The sequence below is a fragment of the Diabrotica virgifera genome, chromosome 7 (genome assembly GCF_917563875.1).
Source record: "Diabrotica virgifera virgifera chromosome 7, PGI_DIABVI_V3a".
Lineage (NCBI taxonomy): Eukaryota > Metazoa > Arthropoda > Insecta > Coleoptera > Chrysomelidae > Diabrotica > Diabrotica virgifera.
The window spans coordinates 239908831-239934490 of record NC_065449.1 but is presented as its reverse complement, the minus strand read 5'-3'; the positions used below and the strand labels follow the sequence as shown (position 1 = coordinate 239934490).

Below are 25660 nucleotides of genomic sequence, written 5' to 3'. Positions count from 1 at the left end.
ATTATTTAATTAATTAAGCAGTAATTAATAGAAGTGAAGCAAGACGACCCATCACTGGTTTCTGACTGATTCGCACGCGCAGTTCCGTTTTCAAGTGCTTGAAAACGGCGAATAGCGAATCAGTCAGAAATTAGTCAAAAAAAATGGACTGTCTTGCTTCACTTCTATTAATTACTGCTTAACTAATTAAATAATTAATTACTTAATTAATGGTCTTGAAAAATAGCCATAAGATAGTTATTTTGTTCAATTTAACTACATTTTATTGTTTTATTCGAAATTACTAAAATCTCCTGTTTTCTCCTGTTTTTTTATGTCCTATTCTACTGTTACGAAAAATTTTCATCTGGCAACACTGAGTGCAGATATACGACGGATATGCAAGGTGGACAACATTAATAACTGGGTGAAAAGCAGAAGAGTAGAATGGAACGACCACATAAGCCGAATGACAACAAATAGAGTAGTAAGGACAGCGAGAAACGGTTCCCCAATAGGAAGACGATCAGTGGGAAGACCACGAAAAAGATGGAATGACAACTTCCTGGAGGCACATTGAAAAACAGACAGAGTAATGTCTATATAAAAAGAAGAAGAAGAAGAACATATTATATATTATCTATATTCTATCAGTCTCGGATTTCTCATTTATAACTTTTGTTTATGATAAACCACATTTGTTTGCGAAAAACTTTTTAGAAAAACAGGTTGCCGATCGATACTACTGCCAAGCAGAACAAATAGATGCTACTTTGTCTATTTTCCAGTATGTGAGTCCGAAGATAAATAAATTATCAAAACTTTTTGAACTGTTATTTGTCCGTACGAATAATTTCACGGTATTCTCCGTCATTCCGCAGCCAAACAGTGGCGTAGCTAGCCTCACAGTGGTCCTGTATCAAAGTTTGTGGCGGGGCCCATTTACACGACTCATATTGAACAGTGCAAAAAATTATCAACAAGCAAAAACCGTTGTATTGAATAAACTATCTCTTAATAGACGAAGCAAGTCTATTCGTCTTTCAATTGCCAGATGGCGCTTGCCACCTATTATCATCACTTTGGTTGCGATGTGTGGGAAAACCTCTCGATGCAATTTAGTTGGAGTATGGAGAACAGTGCCTACGTTCCTTCTGATGAAGCTCCAATAAGAGCAGAAAATCGCGGTTAAAGGAACTGGACTGCACTCCGTATTCTAATTAAAAAGTAAGATTGGTCTGCCTTCGCATCGCAACCGGATAAAAATGGTACACATTTTTATTTTATTTTATCTCTTAATAGTTATTTATGAAACAGTTCGTGAAGTATGCTTTTTGAGAACGCACGCGATGTTTAGAGCATGAGCGATAACGTAGCGAGTGCTATACATCGCGTAAGTTCGCAAAATGTACGTCACGCACAGTTTCATACAATATTTTATCTACGATAAACAAATAAAAAAACTGCAACTCTTCTGTCACTGGAATTCATTTCTATTCTACAATTTTTAGAACTTTGACATTTAAAAAATCTAATTTCTTTCAAACCACAAAACTGTCAAAATCCCCCAAAAAGATTTTGATTTCTTTGGTTATACACTCATTGTTTTCTACTATTGACACGTATCGAAAAACTATAGAAAGTTGGTCAGATTTTGATAAGTCTTGAATTGTATCCAAAATAACCGCCATAAATGGAGCTTTTTAAAATTTCTGAGACAATTATTGTTTTCCTAACTGCAATACCTGAATGACCATACGACTCAATAGTGAAATATTGTGGAATATATTTTTCAATTTTTATAAACCAATTGCCCGGCCCAACATATCACGAACAAAAATTCAATTTTTATAAACCAATTGAATTTTTGTTCGTGATACGTCGTGCCGGGGCCTGTATGCGGGGCCCCCAAACGACTATAGCTACGCCCCTGTTCCACAGCCAAAGCACAAGTTTCGCTCCACAAAACTCACTTGGAAGTTAAAATTACTTTGTTTTTAACTCATCTTCCTTTATACCGATACGACGGATAGAATGGCTATGTTATTTTAATTAAAACAAAGAGAATGGGGCTATATCTCTGAAAAATTGAAATTCAAAAGTTTTAATAAGAGAAGCTTTTGTAATTTTTCTCTTTTCAGGTTTTTCTGATGTTATTTTTACGATTCTATTATCCATCTAGTTTAATGTTACGTTACTCAGTTATCCAAAAGACTTATAAAAATTATATTTAAAACACTTCTGTTAAATATTACTTGACAATATGCTTGTTCTATTTCGGCGACTTTAAAACAGTACTTCCGGTTGCAACGCTAAAACCGGAAATCGGAGGTTAAATTTCTCACCTTTTAGTATGATAAAATTGATCCAAATAATGGCATAACCCAGACATCCAAAGTGAAAGTTATCCTCCAACACCAAATTGTTCTACATGGTCCACATAATGTTTAGAAAAAAGTCACACCATTTTGAGCGTCGGGTTTGGGGGGAGAGGGGGGAGAAATCGGTAAATTCGTAGTTTTTTACGTTTTTCGTCAATATTTCTAAAACTATGCAGTTTATCATGAACAACCTTCTATACAAAAATGTTATACATTAAATTTGAAATAAAAAAAGGTCCTATGAATAATCCTTCTAAAATGAACGGACTCAAAGTTACGGAGGTAGTATAATGTAATTGGTCCAAAAAAACGCCTAACCCAGACATCCAAAGTAAGTTTTCCTCCGACACCAAATTGTTCTATATGGTCCATATATTGTTTAGTAAAAAGTTACATCATTTTGAGCGTCCGGTTTGGGGGAGAGATGGGGGAGAAGTCGGTAAATGAGTAGTTTTTTTACGTTTTTCGTCAATAGTTCTAAAACTATGCTTTAGCGTAAACAATGTTCTATATAAAAATGTTCTACATAAAATTTAAAACAAAAAAGGTCCTATACATAATTGTTATAAAATCAACGGTTCCAGAGTTACGGAGGGTGAAAAGTGGTGGTTTTCGATACTTTTTATATTATTTGGAAAATTGATGATGCTTTTGGGTGATGAGGTTGACGTTTCTTCAAGGGCTTATCACTAACATATCATCGGCCACTGAAATAGCATATTTTATTTATAAAAAATTTCTTTCATCAGTAATAATATTATAAATTGCCCAAAAAATATAAAAAGTATCAAAAACCTCCACTTTTCACCCTCCGTAACTCTGGATGGAGCCGTTGATTTTATAACAATTATGTATTGGACCTTTTTTGTTTTAAATTTTATGTAGAAAATTGGCGTATAGAACATAATTTACGCTAAAGCATAGTTTTAGAAATATTGACGAAAAACGTAAAACAACTACTAATTTACCGACTTCTCCCCCATCTCCCCCCAAACCATACGCTCAAATTGGTGTAACTTTTTACTGAACAATATGTTGACCATATAGAACAATTTTGTGCTGGAGGAAAACTTTTACTTTGGATATCTGGATTAGGCCTTTTTTTGGACCAATTATAACATACTATCTCCGTAACTTTGGAACCGTTCATTTTAGAAGGATTATGTATAGGGCCTTTTTTATTTCAAATTTAATGTTGAATATTATAAAGAAGGTTGTTCATGCTAAACTGCATAGTTTTAGAAATATTGACGAAAAATGTAAAAAACTACGAATTTACCGATTTCTCCCCCCTCTCCCCCCAAACCCGACGCTCAAAATGGTGTGACTTTTTTCTGAACATTAGGTGGACCATATAGAACAATTTGGTGTTGGAGGATAACTTTCACTTTGGATGTCTGGGTTTGGGTCTAGTTATACCATACTATTTAGTATCATCCTTGAGTTATAGGCTTTCATTCGATGCCTCATTTGTTATTATATCTATCGTGGATAATTCAACGTTTTAACATTTTTTCTAAATGGGTGAAAACATAGTAGTCTGATCAATAATTGGCTATACTAAGGCTATAAAAAAGTACTAAGAAGTCAGTATAAGTGGCATTAACTTGATAACCCTTCTCCATTATATCTCTTATATTATAACTGATGAAATTTATCAGATTGATTGTTGATTTATAATTTTCTATGCACAATGTTTATTCCCATTTATAAAAATAGGTGGACTATACCTTAATTTCGAATAATTTAGAAATACTCCTGATGGTAAATATGTATCGAATACAATGGATGTGCTAGCACAGTTTTCCAATGTTTCAATGCGAGATGGAAGGAATAACGTCAGGAGTTAATAATTTTGGAAATTATTATCAAATAAATCGTAGTACATAATTTTTTTTAAATATCTCTTGTTGCAGGAATAGGAGTGTACATATCTCGAGTTGAAGAAGGCAGTGTAGCAGAAAGGGCAGGTCTTCGTCCTGGTGATTCTATTTTAGAAGTAAACGGAACACCGTTTACAGGAATATCGCACGAAGAAGCTTTAAAAGTAAGTAGAAGACCATTGTATAAATACTGACTAAATTATAAAAGTAATCTAAAAAGAAATTCATATCAAAATCCGTTTATGTAACGGTTCAAGCAAAAATACTACAATACAAGATACAAACTACAATATAAAAGTATAAATCCATAAGCATAACTGATTACAGCTTCGTTTTTTGAGAGGCAAGGACTAAAAGGGGAGTACATGAATTGGATCGTCATCATCATCATATCGACTGCTGGACATAGATCTCCCTCATAATTCTTCATCTGTTTCGATCTTGACGGTCGCCATTTAGCGTTTCCCACAACGAATTGGGAACCAATAGACTGATAAATAAAACTTCCATTGAACCGAAACACATGATTGAATACAGGGTGGGACGAAAATAAAAATAAAAATTATTGGTCTCTTATTGAAGTGAAATTCTCGTGTTTTTGGCACCGTTTCAAAGTTTGATACTTTAGGCCGGTTGTTTTTGTAAGTAGGCTTATAGGTAGTAGACTTAAAGTAGACTTATAGGCCGGTTGTTTTTGTAAGTAGGATACTTTCTGCGTCATACCACTGAGTTGGTGTTACTGCTTCCTGCGAATATAGTGAATAGTTTGGCAAGGATCTGCCATAATCTTTTTCCAGCACTTTCAAGTTATCTGTTACTATTTCAACGGCTTCAGAATACTTATTGTTGTTCATTTCTTGCACTGACCGTCTAACTACATTGTGTGTTATGTCCGGTAAAATTTCAGATCCCAGATTAATTATCGTTGGTAATGATTCACTCTGGATACATTGCTGTTCTTTGTATAGTTGGCTTAAAAACTATCTATAATAGGTATTCATCATTTGATCTCGATTCTCAATGATCTGTCGTTGTTCATTTCTTAATTTGGGGGATGTTTTTTCTTCCAATGAATATGCTTTGTTGAAGTACTTTCAAGCTTTTGTTTTCTTTTATTAAACTAGTTATTTTCATCGTATTGTATCTTTTCAGATCCTTCCTAGCATCATTTTTAATGTTTTCATTCGAGATTCTTAGTTCATTTTTGTTATGATACTGATTTTCTCCACGTGTTCTTCTTTCCTCTAGAAGATGTTTTGTACTGTGGGTTAATTTTTTGTTTTTGCTTCATATGCGTCATTTTTCCATACACGTCAACTTTAACGTGTTCTAAAATTTGACATAATGTATGCTTAAAAAAGGTTAGACTCTCTAGAACTAATGTTTCTGTGATATCTGAATGGTAGGGGAGCCCAAGCGGGGATTTTTGCAGTTACTCGAGCGCGTCAAATTATCATATGGGGAGAAACCTGGTACCCTGTAGATGTACTTCTACCATATATTGGCTCTTAACACAGGGGAGTTCGTTAAGGTGGGCCCGAAAAAAAAATCTATCCTTAAAAATACTCGAAATTGTCAGATTAAGATAAGGTAAGTTAAGTATATGCAAAAGAGTGTATATTCCAAAAATCTGACGATTTGAGCGGGGCGTAAGGATATGCGTGAGTCAAAAAGTTTCACAAAAAAAGCGAATATTTCGCGAAATGAACGTCAAGTCGACAAAGTAAAAAAATACGTCTTGAATATTTTTCAAAAATCTATCGAATATGACTAAACATGACCCCCCACGGAGAGGGATGGGGGGTAAATTTAAAATTTTAAATACAAACCCCGCGATATTTCGCAAAATGAACATCAGATCGAAAAACTGCAAAATACACTTTCAAAATGTTTTTGAAAAATCTATCGAATGGTACCAAACACGATTCCCCCTATGGTGGCGGGGTGGGGGGTTACTTTAAAATCTTAAATGAGACCCCCAAATTTTTATTGCAAATTTGGATTCTTTACGTAAAAATAAGCAACTTTTATTCGAGACATTTTTTCGAATTATGGATAAATGGCGCTATAATCGGAAAAACGATTGTTGGAAATGGAAAATTAAATTAAAAAATGGAAAGCGCCCACTAAATTGGAAAATTTTACTTATTTTTTTTTGATTTTAGGACCTAATAATCACAACCCAATAGGTCCCCATAACGCTCGAGTGACTGCAAATTTAGCATACTTTGCTCCCCTACCACAATGCCCCAAGCGGCAAAATAGGTTGCTAATCAGACCAACAGATAATTCAACAAAATATATTCCATTGTAGACAATAATCCTCTTTATCCACAAAAACTTCAACAATATATCACATTTCGATTGACCTAAAAGAAGGCCAAAACTGTATTTCGGAAAGAGACAAGACGGCAGACATTAAACACTGTCTTTCTATTATTCGTCGTTTCTGTGTCCTTGTACAAAGTTTATGGAAATATTGAAGCAGACTTCGTGGCAGCAATCTGATAATAGCCTTGCTAAATTTATCTCAAGCGGTTTTCCATCACGAATAGCCACAAAAATAGAATTATAAATCTTTGCGGAAGTTAGGAGGAACAACTCATTTTTGTAGTGAATTGATGATGACATAATATAGATATTTGATATTTTCAATTTGTCAGTGTTTGTTCAAATTTTTAGTAGATTGAAAAAGTAGGTAAATATTACAAATATTCCTCAGTTTAATAAAACGGATTGTTGTTTCTTTTCTAAAACTAAAGGCGATAGACCATGACTGAAGCCGTTAAAAATAGTAAAAAGTGAAAAAAAAAGCAGGATAACACCTATTGTAAAAGAAAGAAAATAGGCCAAAAAGTGAACGAAAAAGGAGTGGATAGAGTGAGTTTTTAAGGGTAAAACACGATATAGTCCAAGTAATAAAGCTTAAAATAGGACAAAACCTCGCAATTTTTACAGAATGGATCGATTTGTTTGAAAATTTGAGAATAAGTAGTGGATAGTCCAAAGATCAAAATCTATATGATGCCGAAAGGCGCTTTTACCATGGGGGTGGTTGCCACCCCATGTTGTGGGTGGAAATTTTTTATTATATTTTGACCTCAAAAGTTGGTAAAAACATCCATTCTAAGCAAAACACGTTCCATACATTTTTTTGATAATATTAATAGTTTTAGATTTATTCGCTATCGAAAGTGTTAGTTTTATATCGAAAAAATCAATGTTTTTATTCAGTTTTCTGCAAATAACTCAAAAAGTTTTCGTTTTATCAAAACAACTTTGCTTAACAAAAATGTACCTTGTGAAAAAATCAACAAAACCGTTTTTTCAAATTTTCTTTAAGACCAATAGTAATCGAGCTATACTTTATATTTTATTATATGTTAGCTCTTCTTCGTCAAATGCTAAATATTGTAGTACCAAAGTCAAAAGACGGGAAAACTATGCATTTTTCGAGGATACACTGTTAAAACTAATTTGAAGTATTTAAAAATATCTATTTCCAGAAATAAAAGACAAGTCTTTAACTAAAAAATTAAGTGTCTTATACTGAAAAGAATGTCAGTCCCTATTTTTTTCAGCGAAAAAGTGATCGGAAGCAAATCCCTAATCACCACCCTAATTAAAATTAGTCATTGGCCTTATTGGGTCTTATTTATTTATGTATTATTAATATGTTCTAGAAGTTTAACCGGCTTAGAATAACTAGTTTTTAAAGAAATGAAGTCAAAACGAATGATGAATTTTTGGAGATTGGTAAAAAATTCCCTTTTATTCAGAATAGAAAGATTAGCACCAAAGATACGAAAAAATGTTTAAATATGAAATTGTAGCTTACGTAATTCCCAAGAACATGTTGTGCACTCTTCTACGGTAAAAATTGAGTGAGCTATTGACACTTAAAACTGGTAATAACATGCAAAAACCACCTTTACCAACCCTTTCAAAGTCACCATTTTTTACTACTGAGGATTGTAATAGGATTGGTTATTAATAGCTTTATAGATCTTTTTACAAAATTCTTTTTCACCAAACTTTCTAAGATAAAAATTAAAAAGGTTACGGTTAAAAAATCAATAAATTTTTTTGAAAAAAAAGGAGAAATCCAATTGGCAGCATAATAATGTAAGTTAGCGGTGTTTTTAGTCATTGCCCTTATTCATTCTTTTTTATTTATGTATTATTAATATAGTCTAGAAGTTTGACTGGTTTATAAAGATTAGTTTTAAAAAAAATTGGAGTTAAAAGCGATTAACGACTTTTGTAGTTTGGTAAAAAATGCCATTTTATTCAGAATAGAAAGATTACCATCAGATATATGAAAAAATGTTTTAATATGAAACTGTAGGTTATTTAATTCCCAAGAACTTGGTTTCAAAAAATTTTTTCTACGGCAAAAATTGAGTGAATGGTAAATGAGTATACATAGAAAAACATTGATTTTTTCGATATAAAACACTTTCGATAGCGAATAAATCGAAAACTATTAATTTTATCAAAAAAATGTATAGAACATATTTTGCTTAGGATGAATGTTTTTATCAACTTTTGTAGTCAAAATATAATAAAACATTTCCACCCCTGAGATGGGGTCTGAGACTATTGACCTGAATTGAGAAGATTGAAGACACATTCGTTAAACTGTATGCCTATGAATTCGTAACTACCCGGGTATCTGACGAGCTAGGGCATACCTAAATATGTAATATTATATTGATGCTAATTCATATACAGAGGGTTTTATGAATTGTGTAATTTACATTACATTTAATGTTTTTACATTTATCTGTATATTACTGTTTGTCCCTCCTCACGTATGTTATTTTCAAGAAATTATTTTTATAAATATTATCTATGTATTAGAAAATAAATATTTTTTAAGTATTCTATAAAAAGGGAGACTACCAATTACTGGTTAAATAATCACAAACTGATCTAACCTCTAACCTTTATATATTATGTATGTTCACCTTAAAAGATTACTATCAATCATTGACATTCTTTCATCACATTCTGTTCGCGGAGGAATGAAATAGCTGTCAATTCATGGATAGGATGATGTATCGATAAACTAAAACATATCCCTTCGTCTGTATGTCTAAGAAGGTCAGTCATAAATAAAGAAAGATCATATTTTTTAGTATATACTCAGTTTGAATTATATTAGTAAGGCTGTTTTGGAAAAACAGGAAAGAAAATTTTGTTTTGATTAAGTAACTACGGAAATATAAAGGAAATTATGAAATAAATCTTGAAATTGATAGGCGTGGGAAGATCATTTTAGAGATAAACAAAATAGTAAAAGGATGGAACCCAATGTAGAAGGAAGAAATTAAAAATAATACTGGCGATCTGAGGCCGTGAAATGGAAGGGGGTGAGTTTTAAGGGTAAAAACGGTTTACCGATTTCCGACAGAACTACACGTCCTATGTAAAAATTTACAAATTTTGTATTTACACTTTTTTCACATAACCTCCAAAAATCAAATAACCGAGTTTTTGGTTTTTATTTCTATCTTCCACAACAAAACTTTTTTTTTTAAATCCAGGTGGCTGGATAGATTAATAAGAAACATAAGAATAGAATGGAATGACCATATACGCCGAATGACAACAAATAGGGTAGTCAGGACAGCGAGAGACGGTTCCCCAATAGGAAGACGATCAGTGGGAAGACCACGAAAACGATGGAACGACAACTTACTAGAGGCATATTGAAAAAACAGACAGAGTCATGTCTATACAAAAAGAAGAAGAAGAAGAAGAAGAAGAAAAAGAAGAAAAAGAAGAAGAAGAAGAAAACAGCATATTTTTACAGAACTACATGCAAGCATGCTTTCAACAGTCCGCAATATTGCAGAAAAATGTTCAGTACAATTTGGATTTAGAGCCCAATATTCGAGTGAACGCCAAGTGCTAAGGCTTACAGAGTATATTATAACAGCAGGATTCAACGACAAACAGTACATCGGAGAAAAAAAAATTTGACACAACTAATCTAGAAGATGAAGGACTGTGAAAACATTAGTGTTATGGTGGGAATGGTCTCTTTCTATCTCGCCAACCGGATGTTTAGAGTTTGGATAGGGCAAATCACTCAATAAACATTTGTATTCGGATGTATTCTCCTCTTGTCTCAACTGATCTCTCTTTCTTTCAGCTGCTCCACCTGTCTTTCATGAATCATTATGTTCCTTATGTTCCTTGTGTTATGTTCTTATTTGATTGCAATTCATGAATTTCTTGAAGATTTATATCAGTATACTCTCTATTATTACCCCTACCAACCTCTTTCGCATTTCTTCTCTTCTTTTCGTAATTATGTAATTTTAATTTCTACCAGTATAGTTTTTGTAAATTACAAATATTTGACAAATATCATCATTATCATTTTCTATGCCTTATCAATATGCGGGGTTGGCTTCCCTAATTGTATTTCTCCACACAATTCTATCATGGGTCATATCAATGTTATTCCCCTTTACCAACATGTCATGCCTTATCGTCTCCCCCCAGGTCTTCTTTGGTCTTCCTCTCCTACTCCTTCCAGGAATCTGCACTTTACCTATTCTTCGTATTGGCGATTAACGTCTCGACGTGGAACATAACCAAACCATCTTAACCTAAGCTCTCCCATTTTGGCATCAATTGGTGCCACACCTAGACTTCTCCCAATATACTCATTTCTATTTTATCCTTTTTTGTCACTCTACACATCCATCAAAGCATTCTCATTTCCGCCACATGCATTCGTTGTTCCTCTTTCTTTTTCACTGCCCAACATTCAGCTACATACATCATAGCCGGTCTTATGGTTGTTTTATAGAATTTCCCCTTCAGCTTCATTGAAATTTTTCTGTCACACAACACACCACTCGCTTCCTTCCACTTCATCCATTCAGCCATAATTCTATTGCATGCATCTCCATCTATTTCGCCATTACTCTGTACTGTAATACCCATCCTAGGTACTTAAAACTATTGTTTTTCACAATCATTTCACCATCCAAAGATACCATTTTATTTTTAGTAACTCCATCTTTAAATGAACATTCCAAATACTCAGATTTTGTCCTACTAAGTTTTAAACCTTTTTCCTCCAGAGCTTGTCTTCACTGTTCCAGTTTTTGTTATAAGTCTCTTTCATTATCTCTCACAATCTTTACATATTCACCAGAGACTCCTTGCTTATTGAGTGCCCACCACAGATTGTCTCGAGGAACTCTATCATATGCTTTGGCCTCTTTATCCCTGTATTTTTCCATCAGTTGCCTTATAATGAAAATTGCATCTGTTGTTGATCTGCCCTGCATAAAGCCAAATTGATTATCGGATATTTCGGTTTCTTCACGTATCCCTCTATCAATTACTCTCTCCCATATTTTCATGGTGTGGCTAAGTAGTTTTATAGCCCTGTAGTTTGTGCATTGTTGTATGTCTCCCTTGTTTTTGTAAACAGGTACTAATATACTGCTTCTCCATTCGGCTGGCATTTGTCCAACTTCCATAATTCTATTAAATAGACCTGCTATCCAATTTATTCCTGTCTCTCCCAATGCTCTCCATACTTTCCCATGAATATCATCTGGTCCGACTGCTTTTCTTTCTTTATATTTTAAAGCGCTTGAGCCACTTCATCGTTTGTTATTTTGGTAACCATTGCTGTTACTGTCTCTTTTAATTTCACAGGCTGTCAGTCGAATTCTTTATTTAATAAACTGTCAAAGTACTTTCTCCATCTCTTTTTGAAGTCCTTTTCGTGAATTAGTATTTTATTATTTTCATCTCTGATACATCTAATCTGATTAAAATCTTTTTCTTTCTTTGTTCTCTGTTTGGCTATTTTATATATCTTTGTTTTGCCTTCGCTGGTACGAAGTTGATCGTATAGGTTTGAATAGGCTTCTGCTTTAGTATTTGCTACTGCTACTTTCGCTTCCTTTTTGACGACCATATAGTTTTGAAGATCTGTGTCCGATCTGTTTTCTTGCCACTTTTTATATAATTTTGCCTTCTCTTTTATTTTTCCTTGTACTTCGTTTGACCACCACCAAGTCTCTTTATGATCAAACTTCTTTCCTGACGTTTTCTCAAGTATTTCAATAGCCCTATCTCTAATACTACTGGCCATTTTTCTCCAAATTGTATTAGGGCTTACTTTCATGTTCCAGTATATTTTTCTACTATTATTTCTAATATTTGACAAATATCACATCATTTTATTTGCATTTTTCATGGTCTGTTAGCACGAATGTTTCTCCTATTGTAGTTTAAAGTATGGGAATCACTTATATTAAAACATAAAACTAGGAATCGACCTCTATGCATGTGTCGACATACTTTATTAGTCATATTCCTTATCGTTATAGCAATTAGTGCTTATACTGCATTACTAAAATCAATAGTTTGAATTAAACCAACCACCATTATGCTTGTAACCATATTAAAACCAGCCGTCTACTAACTTAGGACAGGCTATAATATAGGAAGTAACTACAAGTTTTTAATTGAAAGACTTTAACGAACAAGTCAAAATTAAGTATTGATTTTTCAATGGAATATGACGTTCTAACTTTACGTATTTTCCAGAGTGTACTGGCAAAAAGAACGCTACATTTCTGCATTATCCAATTACATTGCTATATCCTAGAAATCTTCCTTCGGGGGTTTGAGTGATATTAATAAATATATAAAATTACATGTGTAAATTTTGCTTATAGACCTGGATCCCGTGTACTAAAAAAAGTTGATTAATAGCAAGCTGAAAGCTTGTTAATAGCTTAACGGTGTCTAGTCAGACAAACTTTGATGTATGGGAACACTGGAACAGGGGAAGTTTTTATTGTGGAACAGGTTAAAAATTTAAAACATCAGACTACGAAAACGTTCCATGTATTTTGTCGTACAGAACTTTCAATTGATTTGTTACCATTTTATTAAACTCTCATGAAAAAATCAGACTGGTGTTTATCACAAACTGGGCATTTTAATGAGTGGAACACGAAGAACCTGTCAAATGACAGGAATTATGTTGGTTTGTAATAGCAGTCTGATTTTTGCGTGAGAGTTTAATGAAAGAGTAACAAATCAATTGGATGTTCTGTCCTACAAAATACATGGGACGTTTTCGTAATCTGACGTTCCAAATTTTTAAACTGTTCCACAATTAAAACTTCCCCTGTTCCAGTGTTCCCCTACATCAAAATTTGTCCGACTAGACACCGTTAAGCTATTAACAAATTTTCAGCTTGCTATTCAACTTTATTTTGGTACGCGGGATCTAGGCCTATTATAATCACAGCAAAAAAAAGATAAAAAATCTAAGGTTTTATGTTGGAAAGTGGTAGGTGGGGATATACCAAACACAATAAACATAAATTAAACATAAATAATAGTTCTGTTTTAAAACGAAAACTAGAAAGCCCCAAAACACCAAAATTACATATCTCAGCATCCAACAAAGCGCTAATAGAAAATGACCTGAATAATCAGCTAAAGAATTCAACAAATGAAAACAATACAGAAATATGGAACACGTTTAAAGATCTTACCTGGAAAGTAATGGAAAAATATACAACAACGATGCAGAGGCACAAAAAACAACAATGGATGACTGATGAAATCTTGGAATTGATGGAGCAGAGGAGAAAACTGAAAGATAACAAGACAGAATACAAAGAAAAACAGAAACTAATAAACAAAAAATAAAGGTAGCTAAAGAAAAATGGATGGAGGATAAATGCAAGGAATTAGAAAAGTTGAATGAAAAACATGATACGTTTAATATGTTTAAAACAGTTAGAGAAGTAGCTGGTCTTTATCATAAGAAAACTCCACATACTATAAAAGATTCGTCGGGAAAAATAATAATAGACGAACACTAAATTCGAACCACCTGGTATAATTATATAAATGAACTTTATAATGATGATAGACCCGAAGAACTGGAGACTTTAGATGAAGGTGAAGGACCCAAAATACTAAAATCAGAAATACTACATGGTATAAAATTGGCAAAAATCAAGAAAACCGTTGGTCCTGTCAACATACCTACAGAAATGTTAAGGCTCATAAATGAGGAAAACATTGGAATACTAGTCAAACTTTTAGAAGAATCTTTTTGCTTAGCAACAACTCTTTTGTTTATTTTAGTAATATTTTGTATTTTGACAACGGCACCCGATTTGGGCGTCGAAACGTTAATAAAATTATTTTTTTCATTTTAATTGTGGCTTATTTCCCATATAAATAATTAATCATAGTCAAACTTTTCAATGATGTTTATTCGACTGGTGATATCCCTGAAAATTGGTTAAAGTCCGAATTCATAACTCTACCAAAAAAACAACGTCCGAAAAACTGTAGCGATTATAGAATGATAAGCCTTATGAGCCACACTTTGAAAATCTTTCTACGTATCATCCACAGTAGAATCAGAGATAAATGTGAAGAAGATCATGATGAAACACAATTTGGCTTCAGAAATGGACTGAGAACCCGGGACGTACTCTTTGCACTAAATGTATTATTGCAGAAATGTCGAGATCAAAGGAAAGACGTCTTTGCTGTATTTATTGACTATGAGAAGGCCTTTGATCGAGTACAACATCACAGATTAATTAAAATATTAAAGGATAAAGGAGTTGATAGTCAAGATGTACGAATCATAAAAAAATTATACTGGCGTCAAACAGCGACAGCTTGCATAAATGGAAAATCAACAGAAATATGCAAAATACAAAGAGGTGTCAGACAGGTTTGTATACTGTCCCCACTGTTATTCAATTTATATTCAGATAGCATATTTAAGGAAGCGCTGCATAATTTGGAATGGGGTGTGAAAGTTAATGGAATTCTGATAAATACAATCAGATATGCAGACGATACAGTTATTTTAAGTGATGATATGAATGGATTACAACACCTTTTAAATGCTATTGACACAGTGGGAAGAGAGTTTGGCCTAAACATAAACTGTTCAAAAATAAAATACATGGTATTTAGCCGTTTGGCCCATCAAGATTCACGGTTATATGTTGATGGTCATATAATTCAAAGAGTACCCAGTTTTAAATATCTTGGTTGCCATATTACTGAACAACTAGATCCAGATAAAGAGATAAAATGTAGAATCGAGATAGCCCGCACGACATTTTTAAAAATGAGGTCATTCTTCTGTAATGATAATTTGCAACTTCAACTTCGAAAGCGCATGATTAAATGTTACATTTGGTCAGTCCTCTTGTATGGTGTCGAAGTATGGACATTAAAAATATCCACCATTAATCGTTTGGAGGCCTTGGAAATGTGGCTGCACAGACGTACACTGAAAATACCATGGACGGCTATGCTGACAAATGTGGCAGTCCTTAAGAGAGCAAACGCTGCCCGAGAGCTGAGAGCATAACATCAAATATAGAAAGATGACCTATTTTGGACACGTAGTAAGGGGAGACCGATATAATATTCTTCAACTTATTATGATGGGTAAAATCGAAGGACGCAGAGGAAGTGTTAGAAAGCAAGCCTCTTGTTTGAAGAATATCCGGGAGTGGAAAATGGAATCAACTGCTCATCATCAAATATTTGATTACTGTCAATGTCAATAATTACTGTCAATATCACTTTGATTGGGTTATGAGGTTAATTGATTAGTTAATCTATTATGTTAATAGTTGTTTATAATAATAATTAATTAATCAATCAATTCTGTTAATTATCATAATGATAATTAACATAATTGATTACAATCAGCTGATTGATGTAAGAATGAGGGGTGTTGTTATTTGATGGTTATTAAGGGGACTTGATTATAATAAACTTCCTGATTAGCGTTCGAACAACCGGCCCTGAATGAATCAAAACAAACCCGACTGCTAGTATCGAATTACGGCAAAACAAAGCGATATGGGTACCATGGCGGCATCTGCTTACAACAGGCAAAAGTTTTACTCTAATAAAATTAAAAATAATATTAAAATAAAACTTTCATTGAGACCAATTCACTGATAACGCCTTCGCGGTTTCTACAATTTGAAAACCATAGGAGGCAAAGAAGGCTAGGGGAAATCTAAGAACTGCCTTTGACTTCCTGCCTGCTCAGTGTGGCAAAAATTTCAACGAAAACTTGATCCCACGTACTCTGTTAGGAGTAAACTAATAGAAAGAAATAATAGTTTTGCTGTAAAAGGAAAAGTAGAGACGTCCTACTTATATTTTAATTAATTCAGATAGCGTCAGCTTGTTACATCTATAAAGATGTGTAATTTCCCCTAATACCCCTCCATGTCCCGCATTTCACACTATTTTCAATTCTCCCAGTAAAGAATCAGTTAAATTTTTTACTAATTATCATACAATAACAAATTGCTGTTCCCTTTTCAAATCAACCAAAGAAATTTAACTGACCTATTAAGACTGGTCGTAACGGAGCGGGTTGTAGCCCTCCCCCTTCCACGATAACATCAAAGATCGCATAAGCGTTCCCTTTTTGCCGTCAGGTTAACTATCCACTTCCCTATCGAAAGGCAAATCAACACGCCACGCCACAAATAATATTGATTCTTCAAATATACCACCGTAAAGAGGTGGAACACAAAATAAGACGTTTTTCATACTTTTATTGAACGGAACAACGTTGTTTTGTATGCAGGTTAAGAGGTGTTTATTTATATTGCATAATTTTATTTGTTCTTGTCGATAAACCCATAAACGTTAAATCAATAAATGCGGAGAATACCGTACGATAAGCCTCATGAGTCATCTCCCTAAAATTGTTCCTGAAGATAATCCTTAAGAGAATTTATAAGCTGTGCGAAAGTCAAATTTCCAACAACCAGTTCGAGTTCTTAAATGCTGTTGGTACGGGAGAGTCTTATTCTCAATACAAGTCTTATTCCAGAGATGCAAATACGTCAATTGCGACTTATACGCATGTCTAGTTGATTACGAGAAAGCGTTTGGTCGAGTACAGCACGCCAAGGTAATCTCTCTCTCTCTCTCTCTCTCTCTCTCTCTCTCTCTCTCTTGTTGTTCCCCCATTACTAAGGATCGTGATTTCTTCCAATATTCCTAACAATGTTTCTCCATTGGTCTCTATCTTCAGCTGCTCTAAGAGCTTCGCAGTTTCCAGCAGAATTCTTTATTTGGTCGGACCATCTAGTTGGTGATCGTCCTCTTGATCTTCTCCCCGGAACGTTTCCAGAAACAATTAATCTCTCCCAACTGTCGTCACCTCTGCGAACCACGTGACCAAAGAATTGCAGAATTCGTTGCAGACATATTGTGGACAGCCTTTTTTTAATGTTGAGTTGGTTTAGAATGGAAACGTTTGTCCTATGAGCTGTCCAAGGTATGCGCAGCATTCTTCTCCAGCACCACATCTCAAAAGCATAAATTTTTGCTCCGTATAGAAATATTGAGAATACAAGGGCATTCATCAGTCTCATCTTGATATTTTGAGAGGTAAATCTGTCTTTACAAACTTTAGTTAGGCGGCTCATCGCATTTTTTGCCATACCAATACATGTAGATACTAAAAATAATGCAAATACTAAAAGAAGCAGGAATTAATAACCAAGATCTGAAAATAATTAGCAACTGTCTACTGTAGCAGACCACAAATCTCAGAGTTGAAGGTAAATACACCAAATATGTGAAAACCATGCATGTAGTGAGGCAACGCTCTATTTTCTCTACCCTAATCTTCAATATCTACGAATTCTACTAAACGGGTACCGGTTAAACAACATCAGGTATGCAGATGACACCATAGTATTTGCGAACAACCTCCTGCAACCTTATGAACAAAATCACCTATTACAGTCAACAATATGGACACAATATAAAAGTAAAGAAGACAGAGTTTATTATCATTAGGAAAAAAAAAATTGATAATAGAAGGTCAAATCTACGTCAACCAAACCCCTTTCGAGGGAGTGACCACTACAACTACCTTGACGCTATAATAAATGAAGAATGGACCAACAACCAAGGGATAATAGCACGCATCGAAAAGCTAGTTCCACTTTCAACCAGATGGAGGCCTTCTTCAAGAGTCACAACTTCTCTCTTGGTATAAAAGTAAGAATGCTGCGATGCTACGTCTTCCCTGTCCGTGTGTGATCTAGGACCTTGAACGAAGATATGTGAAGAAGATTGGAAACATTTGAGATATGTCTAAATAGGAGAATATTCAAAATCCCGTGAACTGACTGGTTATAAATGAGGAAGTCCTGAGAAGAACCAAGAAGAACCGAGAGGTACTCACCATCATCAAATCTCGAAAGTTACAATATTTCGGACACATTATGCGAAATGAACCCAGACATGTCCTCCTAGAAGCCATCTGACAAGGAAAAATATTTGGAAAGCGAGGTCCAGGAAGAAGAAGAACATCCTGGTTAAAGAACCTGGTTCAGCACAACATATGTGCAGCTTTTTCGCGGTGCTGCAGATAAGATAAAGATTGCCGTGAAGAAGAAGAATGTAAATGAAACGAATCCAAGCCATACATCTGCCCTGAAAAATGTCTACAAGAGAATGGCCAGAATAATGCATCATACAAATTCTCCAATTATTACTCAACGATGCAGTCGAACGCCAAAGTATTCCTGTTACAACTGTAACGGGTAGCTTTTTCAGGCGACAGACTCAGTGAATTACAGGTTAAAAACAAAGTAAATATATTTAAGATATTTATAAACAGTTCAGAATAAATAAAATAAAATATAATTCTATCTTCTGCAAAGGAAAAATAACATTATACTTATTACTGTCATCGAAACATAATAGTAATATTAAAACGATACAATACATAACACAATATATATACAATAACAATCTCGCCACATGGAATCAACCTATTTATACATTCAGACTCGGAGACATCGCATTTCAATTCAATGCGATAACATTAAACAGCGACACACAGTCACCCGTCCATCGTTACTACCGCTCACTGCGGTAACGGTTCCGGTGAAACGCCACGTCAATACTGCGGCGCCTCCCTAGGCAGAGTACCACCTCAACTCGGTGCATCTCTGCCTCTGCCATTGAGCTATTCCTAATTCAATAAGTTAAGAATAACTGATCCTATGATTCTTCCCCTCGTCTTAAATTCGCTCTCAGTGCCACTTCTCCTTCGGTTTCATCTAGTGGGGTATGAAGAGGGGTGGCGTCAATATACTCAATATACTCCTTCGATCATCTACGGTCGACCGGCCCCGATCGCCAGTTGTGGCATCATATCATTACACAACGATCATCTAAAAGTTGTCAGATGAACACTACATTGCTGTTTTCCTAAAAGTTGCGAGAGTGTATCTACCTTTTGCATCAACACTGAAATAGAAGTACTAGAATGGACCTAGATGTTTACTAATTCCAAGTCAACAATTAAAGAAGAACCATTTAAATTAGCAAAAGTTAAGACTGCTACTCTTTCAAAGGGACACCGAATAGCCAAACTCCTAAGATTGGTTAAAATTTATCTAGATAAACTACACAAGTTTACACAAGAAGAAGAAAGATTTCAGTCCATGCTCCCAACAAAAATAAATCACTGCCACATATTGGATCCCAGAACACCAATTTGGATTCCGGCAAGGTCATTCTACAATGCAACAATGCCATCGCATATCAAATGTAATTAATAGAGCTTTGGACAATAAACAGTATTGCACAGCAGCCTTTCTGGACATTAGCCAAGCATTTGATAAGGTATGGCACCCAGGATTACTTTATAAAATCAAAAAATCCCTACCCAACAAATACTTTGACTTATTAAAATCATATCTAAATCACAGAGAATTTGAAACTAAAGTGGAGGATGAACTATCAAACCGTAACAAAATTCAATCAGGAGTCCCACAAGGTAGTATATTGGGTCCACTTCTTTATGTACTGTACACATCCGATTTACCAACCTCTCCACAAACCACCATTGGAACTTTCGCTGATGACACAGCAATATTTGCAACTGAAGAGGATCCAAGAGCTGCAGTATTAAAACTTCAAGAACACCTAGACCAAATTGGACAGTGGTTAAAGAAATGGAAGATAAAAGCTAACGAAACTAAGTCAACACATATAACTTTCACACTAAGGAAAGACCAATGCCCAAATATTAGCCTTAATCAAGTCAACATACCACAACAGAACATCGTCAAATACCTGGGGCTTCATCTTGATTCTAAATTAAACTGGAAACAACACATTTTAAAGAAGAAGAAACAAATTGAGTTGAGAGTGAAAGAAATAAATTGGCTTATAGGTAGAAAATCTCGACTCTCAATTGAGAACAAACTGCTGATTTATAAAACAGTCATCAAACCTATATGGACGTACGGTATAGAACTATGGAGTTGTGCCAGCAAATCAAACACAAAAATTATCCAAAGAACTCAATCAAAAATTCTACGCACCATCGCAAATGCCCCGTGGTACATTTCCAACCAAACCCTTCATACAGACCTAAACATCCCGTTAGTCAGCACAGTAATTCAAGAAAGAGCCAACAGACATCACGAGAAATTGGAAGACCACCCCAACCAATTAATATTACCATTACTGCAGCCACTAAACAACAGAAGATTGCGAAGATTATGGCCCATAGATCTTCGCTGAAACTGAGGTGAAACCGCTGGGTGATGTACCTCATAACGCCATTTTAGTGTACAATAATACATTGATATATGTTATTGTACTTGTTATCAAATTAGCTTATAGAATATGTAATTCTGATTGCTAATAAATGCTTACAAAAAAAAAAAAAAACTGCCACATATAGGCACCACCGACATATATCCTGATTGTACTCCTTTTAATTTTTGGTTTTCTAACCAAATCCGATGAGCGGAATCTGATCACAGCAGAAGACATCGCTGACCAAAGTCAAGAGTCCTCAGGAGTAGTACACAGAGTTTTCTTCATCCCTTACAAAACTTTCCTCAGAGGATAGAGAAATTACAGTACAATAACCCCGTACATCAGCAGTAATAAAGTAAAAGAACAGGACTTCCAGCCAATCATCTGGTTTGCAGACAGATCATCATCATTTAGTTTCATATATACCTCGTCTAATTTACTTACCGTTGCACGTCATCCGCGCCATAGCCTGTGACACGATACCAACACGAAATATCTAGGCGGTAGGTGTGTTCCCCTTTAGAATCATTTTGATTCTAAAAAAGAACACACCCACCGCCTAAATATTTCGTGTTGGTATCGTGTCACAGGCTATGGCGCGGATGACGTGCAACGGTAAGTAAATTAGACGAGGTATACATAAATATTGTAAATTTCTGTTTTAAAGTTTAATTTTAATTTAATGAATACAAGTGCTGTTAGTTTGTTAGTTTTTTTACCTTCAAAAGGGTCATTATAAAATGCACTTTCGGGAGTGATAACCCCTAAGTAGGTCTGTCAGTTGTCCCACGGTTGGGTTCTTTTTTAATTTATTATAATTATAATACGAATAAAAACTACATTTTAGTAATTAATCATTTCAGCAAATGTAGATACCTCATTGATAATCTAATTATCCCGTTCCATATGATGCAGTTAATGTTGAAAATTAATTTAAATTTACGTACGGGAAAAATGAGTGATGTTCTCCTGTGTTCCGCATTAATAGGTTTACCTATGTTTGGCTTTTAGAGGAATATATACGAGGTAGGAAGCCAAACTGCAATTATGTGGTAGTCAATAACCCATCCTAAAATTTCCTGTTTGCCAGTTTAGTGAAGTTCGCTTAGTTAGCTACGTTTTTGGAATTTCTGTAGAGAAAAGTTTATAATTAACGCGTTTATTACGCGGAATATTAATGATGAAAATTTTAAGCAGATCATTTTATACTTGTGGTAAATTCATTAAACAAATTCAGCGGTTTTATCTTTAAAATAGTATGTGTCAGCTTTTACTTTCTTAATCAAAGTGTAAATGGTGCTGATACTGTCAATGTAAGTTAATTTATTTGTGAACTTAGTATCTCTTAGTATCCTATTATTGGCAACTGCCTGTGCAAAAAATAGTGTGTGTACTTTGTAAGCACATAAGCAGTTGTACTTCCCGATTTAGCCATACGGCTCACACTCCCTCTAAGGGAAAAATTGACTCATCCCAGATACCTACGGTATCAAAAGGATTGAGCTCTGGTGGGACTCTTTCCGTGTTATCGAGCCCTAGGTGACTTGGTATGCTGGAGTATCTCCCAGAAATTTGCGTACACATCTGGCCGTGGCGAGTAGTACAGCTTTATGCATGGAATTATAAAGGCTTTCATTTAGACCCAGCTTTTTATGTTTTCGAGGAGGTTCTTCGGAATGACTCCAGTAGTAGATATAATACTATGTATGGTCTGGGTACTTTGCATTCTCCATTGTCTTCGTATTTGAATTTCCAGATCTCTGTACTTGGCGATTTTTTCAATAAATTTACTACGTAGATTATTGTTGTTAGGTATCGCCACATCAATTAGTGTTGTTTGTCTTGTTAATTTATTAACTAGTACAAGATCTGGTCTATTATGTGCCACTGTTTGGTCTGTGAGCACAGTGCGGTCTCAGTATAGCTTGTAGTTGCCATCCTCAAGCATACTCTCAGGGACGTATTGATAATATGGAAGATGGTCCGTTTGGAGAAGTCCCAGCATGATAGCTATCTCTTGATGAAGGATTTTTCCCACTGCGTCATGCCGTTCCTTGTATTCAGTTGCAGCAAATGCCTGGCAGCCCCCTGTAAGATGTTGGATGGTTTCTTGGGTTCGGCATCCATATCGGCATTTGTCGTTCTCGATCTGAGGGTCTTTGACGATATATTTTAGGTAATTTTTAGTTGGTATAACCTGATCCTGAATGGCCAATAATGAACCTTCTGTTTTAGGGAACATCTTTCCTGATGTCAACCAATAGTTCGACGCTCTATTGTCGACATAGTCTCGGCTGACCTCATTCGGATGTCGCCTGTGCAGAGGTTTATGGTGGTGCTAGTAAGGTGGTTTATGCGCATTTCTGGTTCCCTCAGTTTGATCGGTGTTGTGTCATCTACTGCGCAAATAGCGTGGTGTAGAGTAGATGTCTCAGTGCATCTGAAAATAAGTCCTTAAATTAGCAATCTGTTTATCTAATGGCTCATCTATACCCATAAGTCCTCTTCCTCCTAAATACCGCGGTAATGTCGTTCGTTCTACTGCACTTTTAGGGTGGTGTTTTTGTGCTTTCGCGAGGCGTGTTCGTACTTTTCGGTGAAGATTTTCTATATCCGTTTTTGTCCACTTAACAATACCAAATGGATAGCTAAACGCGGAACAAGCGTAGGTGTTTAGTGCCTTAAACAAATTTTTACTGTTAAGCTGTGAACGAAGCAGCTGTTTTACCCTTCGTATAAACTCAGTAGTTATCTCAGTTTTCATTTGCTTATGGTCAATTTTCCGCGCCTGCTTTACTCCAAGATATTTGTACATATCGTTTTCGCCCATGGCCTCGATGTTTTGGCCATTTTGCATATCGAATCCACCAAGCTGTACCTTTCCTCTAACTATATTCAAAACACGGCACTTGTCTAGGTCGAACTGCATACTAATATCATTAGAGAATGTCTCTATAGTTTTTAGCATCTGTTCTAGGTGTTCTCGAGTGGAAGCCATTAATTTGAAATCATCCATATACAACAGATGATTGAGCGTCGCTATCACAGTATTATTGTTTTTAATGCTAAAACCTGAGTCAGTGGAGTTTAATAGCTGGGAGAGGGGGTTCAAAGCTAAACAGAACCACAATGGACTCAACGAGTCTCCTTGAAATAGTCCCCGGTTAATTGCAATATTTTCCGTTTCGATATTGTTTTCACCAGGTATTTGGAGGTGAATTTTAGTCTTCCAATCTGTCATTATGTGCCTTAAAAAGGTCACTATGTTATCATCGACTTTGTATATTCTCAATATATCTATAAGCCATTCATGCGGTACTGAATCAAAGGCCTTTTTGTAGTTAATAAAGGCAGTAAAGAGGTTCCTTTTTTTTTGGTGAATGCCTGGTTAGAAATGACTGAGTCGATGACAAGTTGTTCTTTGCAACCCTAGCGCATCCTTTCTCTTGAGGCTCTATGATATTGTTTAGAGCACAGTGTTGGTAGGTACGTCGGGTTACACAGGATGTGACCAATTTATACAAAGTTGGAAGACAAGTAATTGGGCGATACTTGGCTGGATCTTGGGTGTTATTTTGATCCTTTGGTATTAAATAAGTGGTTCCCTGAGTTAGAAACGATGGTATTTCCTGCGGATTGGAAATAACATGATTAATTAATGTTGATAAGCACCTTCTATGTTGATATACTTCCAGATTTAGCCATACGGCTCACACTCCCTCTAAGGGGAAAATTGACTCATCCCAGATACCTATGGTATCAAAAGGATTGAGCTCTGGTGGGACTCTTTCCGTGTTATCGAGCCCTAGGTGACTTGGTATGCAGGTGTATCTCCCAAAAATTTTCGTACACATCTGGCCGTTGCGATACTTCTATTATTATGATTATTATTTCAAGAAAATAAATATATTTTAAACAGTTTAATTGTATTTTTATTTAAATATTAAACTAATTTTAATACTTAAAATAATACCAAAAATTAAAAATAACGTTAAGACGTCATTCTTTATGAACTATATCCTCGCCGCAGTTGCTCTAAACAATAAATCTGAAAATTCTCTTGGAACCACTTTCCTGGTAACATCCTTAATCTATCTTTTACAATTTATAAGGCAAGGAGACGACGAATAAAGAAGACGAAAGGGACTCTACAATATGCAGTCACATTACGTCTATTCAACTAGGAAAAAATTCCTAGAATTTAGTAAGCTTTTTTATAAACTTAATGTTTATAAAAAATAACTTGAAGATATTGCCTGTATAACCTCCTTCAATTATTTTGAACCACACCTATTGATACAGCCCTAACATTCTGAAACTTTTTGAATAATTTCACATATAATATACATGTAATTTGCAAGTGGAAGTCAAAATAAACATATTTTCAACTGAAATTGTAGTTAATTTCCATTGAAGATAATCAGCAAAATAAAGTATACAATTCAATATAGAACGAAGCCTGTTTTGTTGTCTATTCTAATGGCACTTCTAAAAACAAACTATAATTTAACAACTATCAAGATTTCACGAGCATGACTCGTAAAGCTCTATTTAATAGTTAACATTATAAAGCTTTCCAGCCATTACTTTAAAACATTTATAGCCAGCGACATAACATGCACGAAAAAAAAAAACGAATATTCCGGACTATGGCGCAGTTTGCCTGGATCGTAATAGTCCAGGTGCCAGATAGGGGCCACCGTGGCCTTTTTAATTCTGGTAGGTCCTTCTTCTTGAATGTGAATATCCATGACGAATATTGGCGATCAT

The 25660-nt window shown here is 34.9% G+C and overlaps 1 protein-coding gene across 1 annotated transcript in view; it reads left to right on the top strand.

Annotated features, from left to right (window-relative positions):
- Nucleotides 1–25660, top strand: part of LOC114328107 (disks large homolog 5) — a 272549-nt gene that overhangs the window by 46493 nt on the left and 200396 nt on the right. The window contains exon 3 of the mRNA XM_050657116.1: nt 4277–4407. Coding sequence (XP_050513073.1) covers nt 4277–4407 — 131 coding nt within the window. The remainder of the gene's footprint in view (nt 1–4276; nt 4408–25660) is intronic.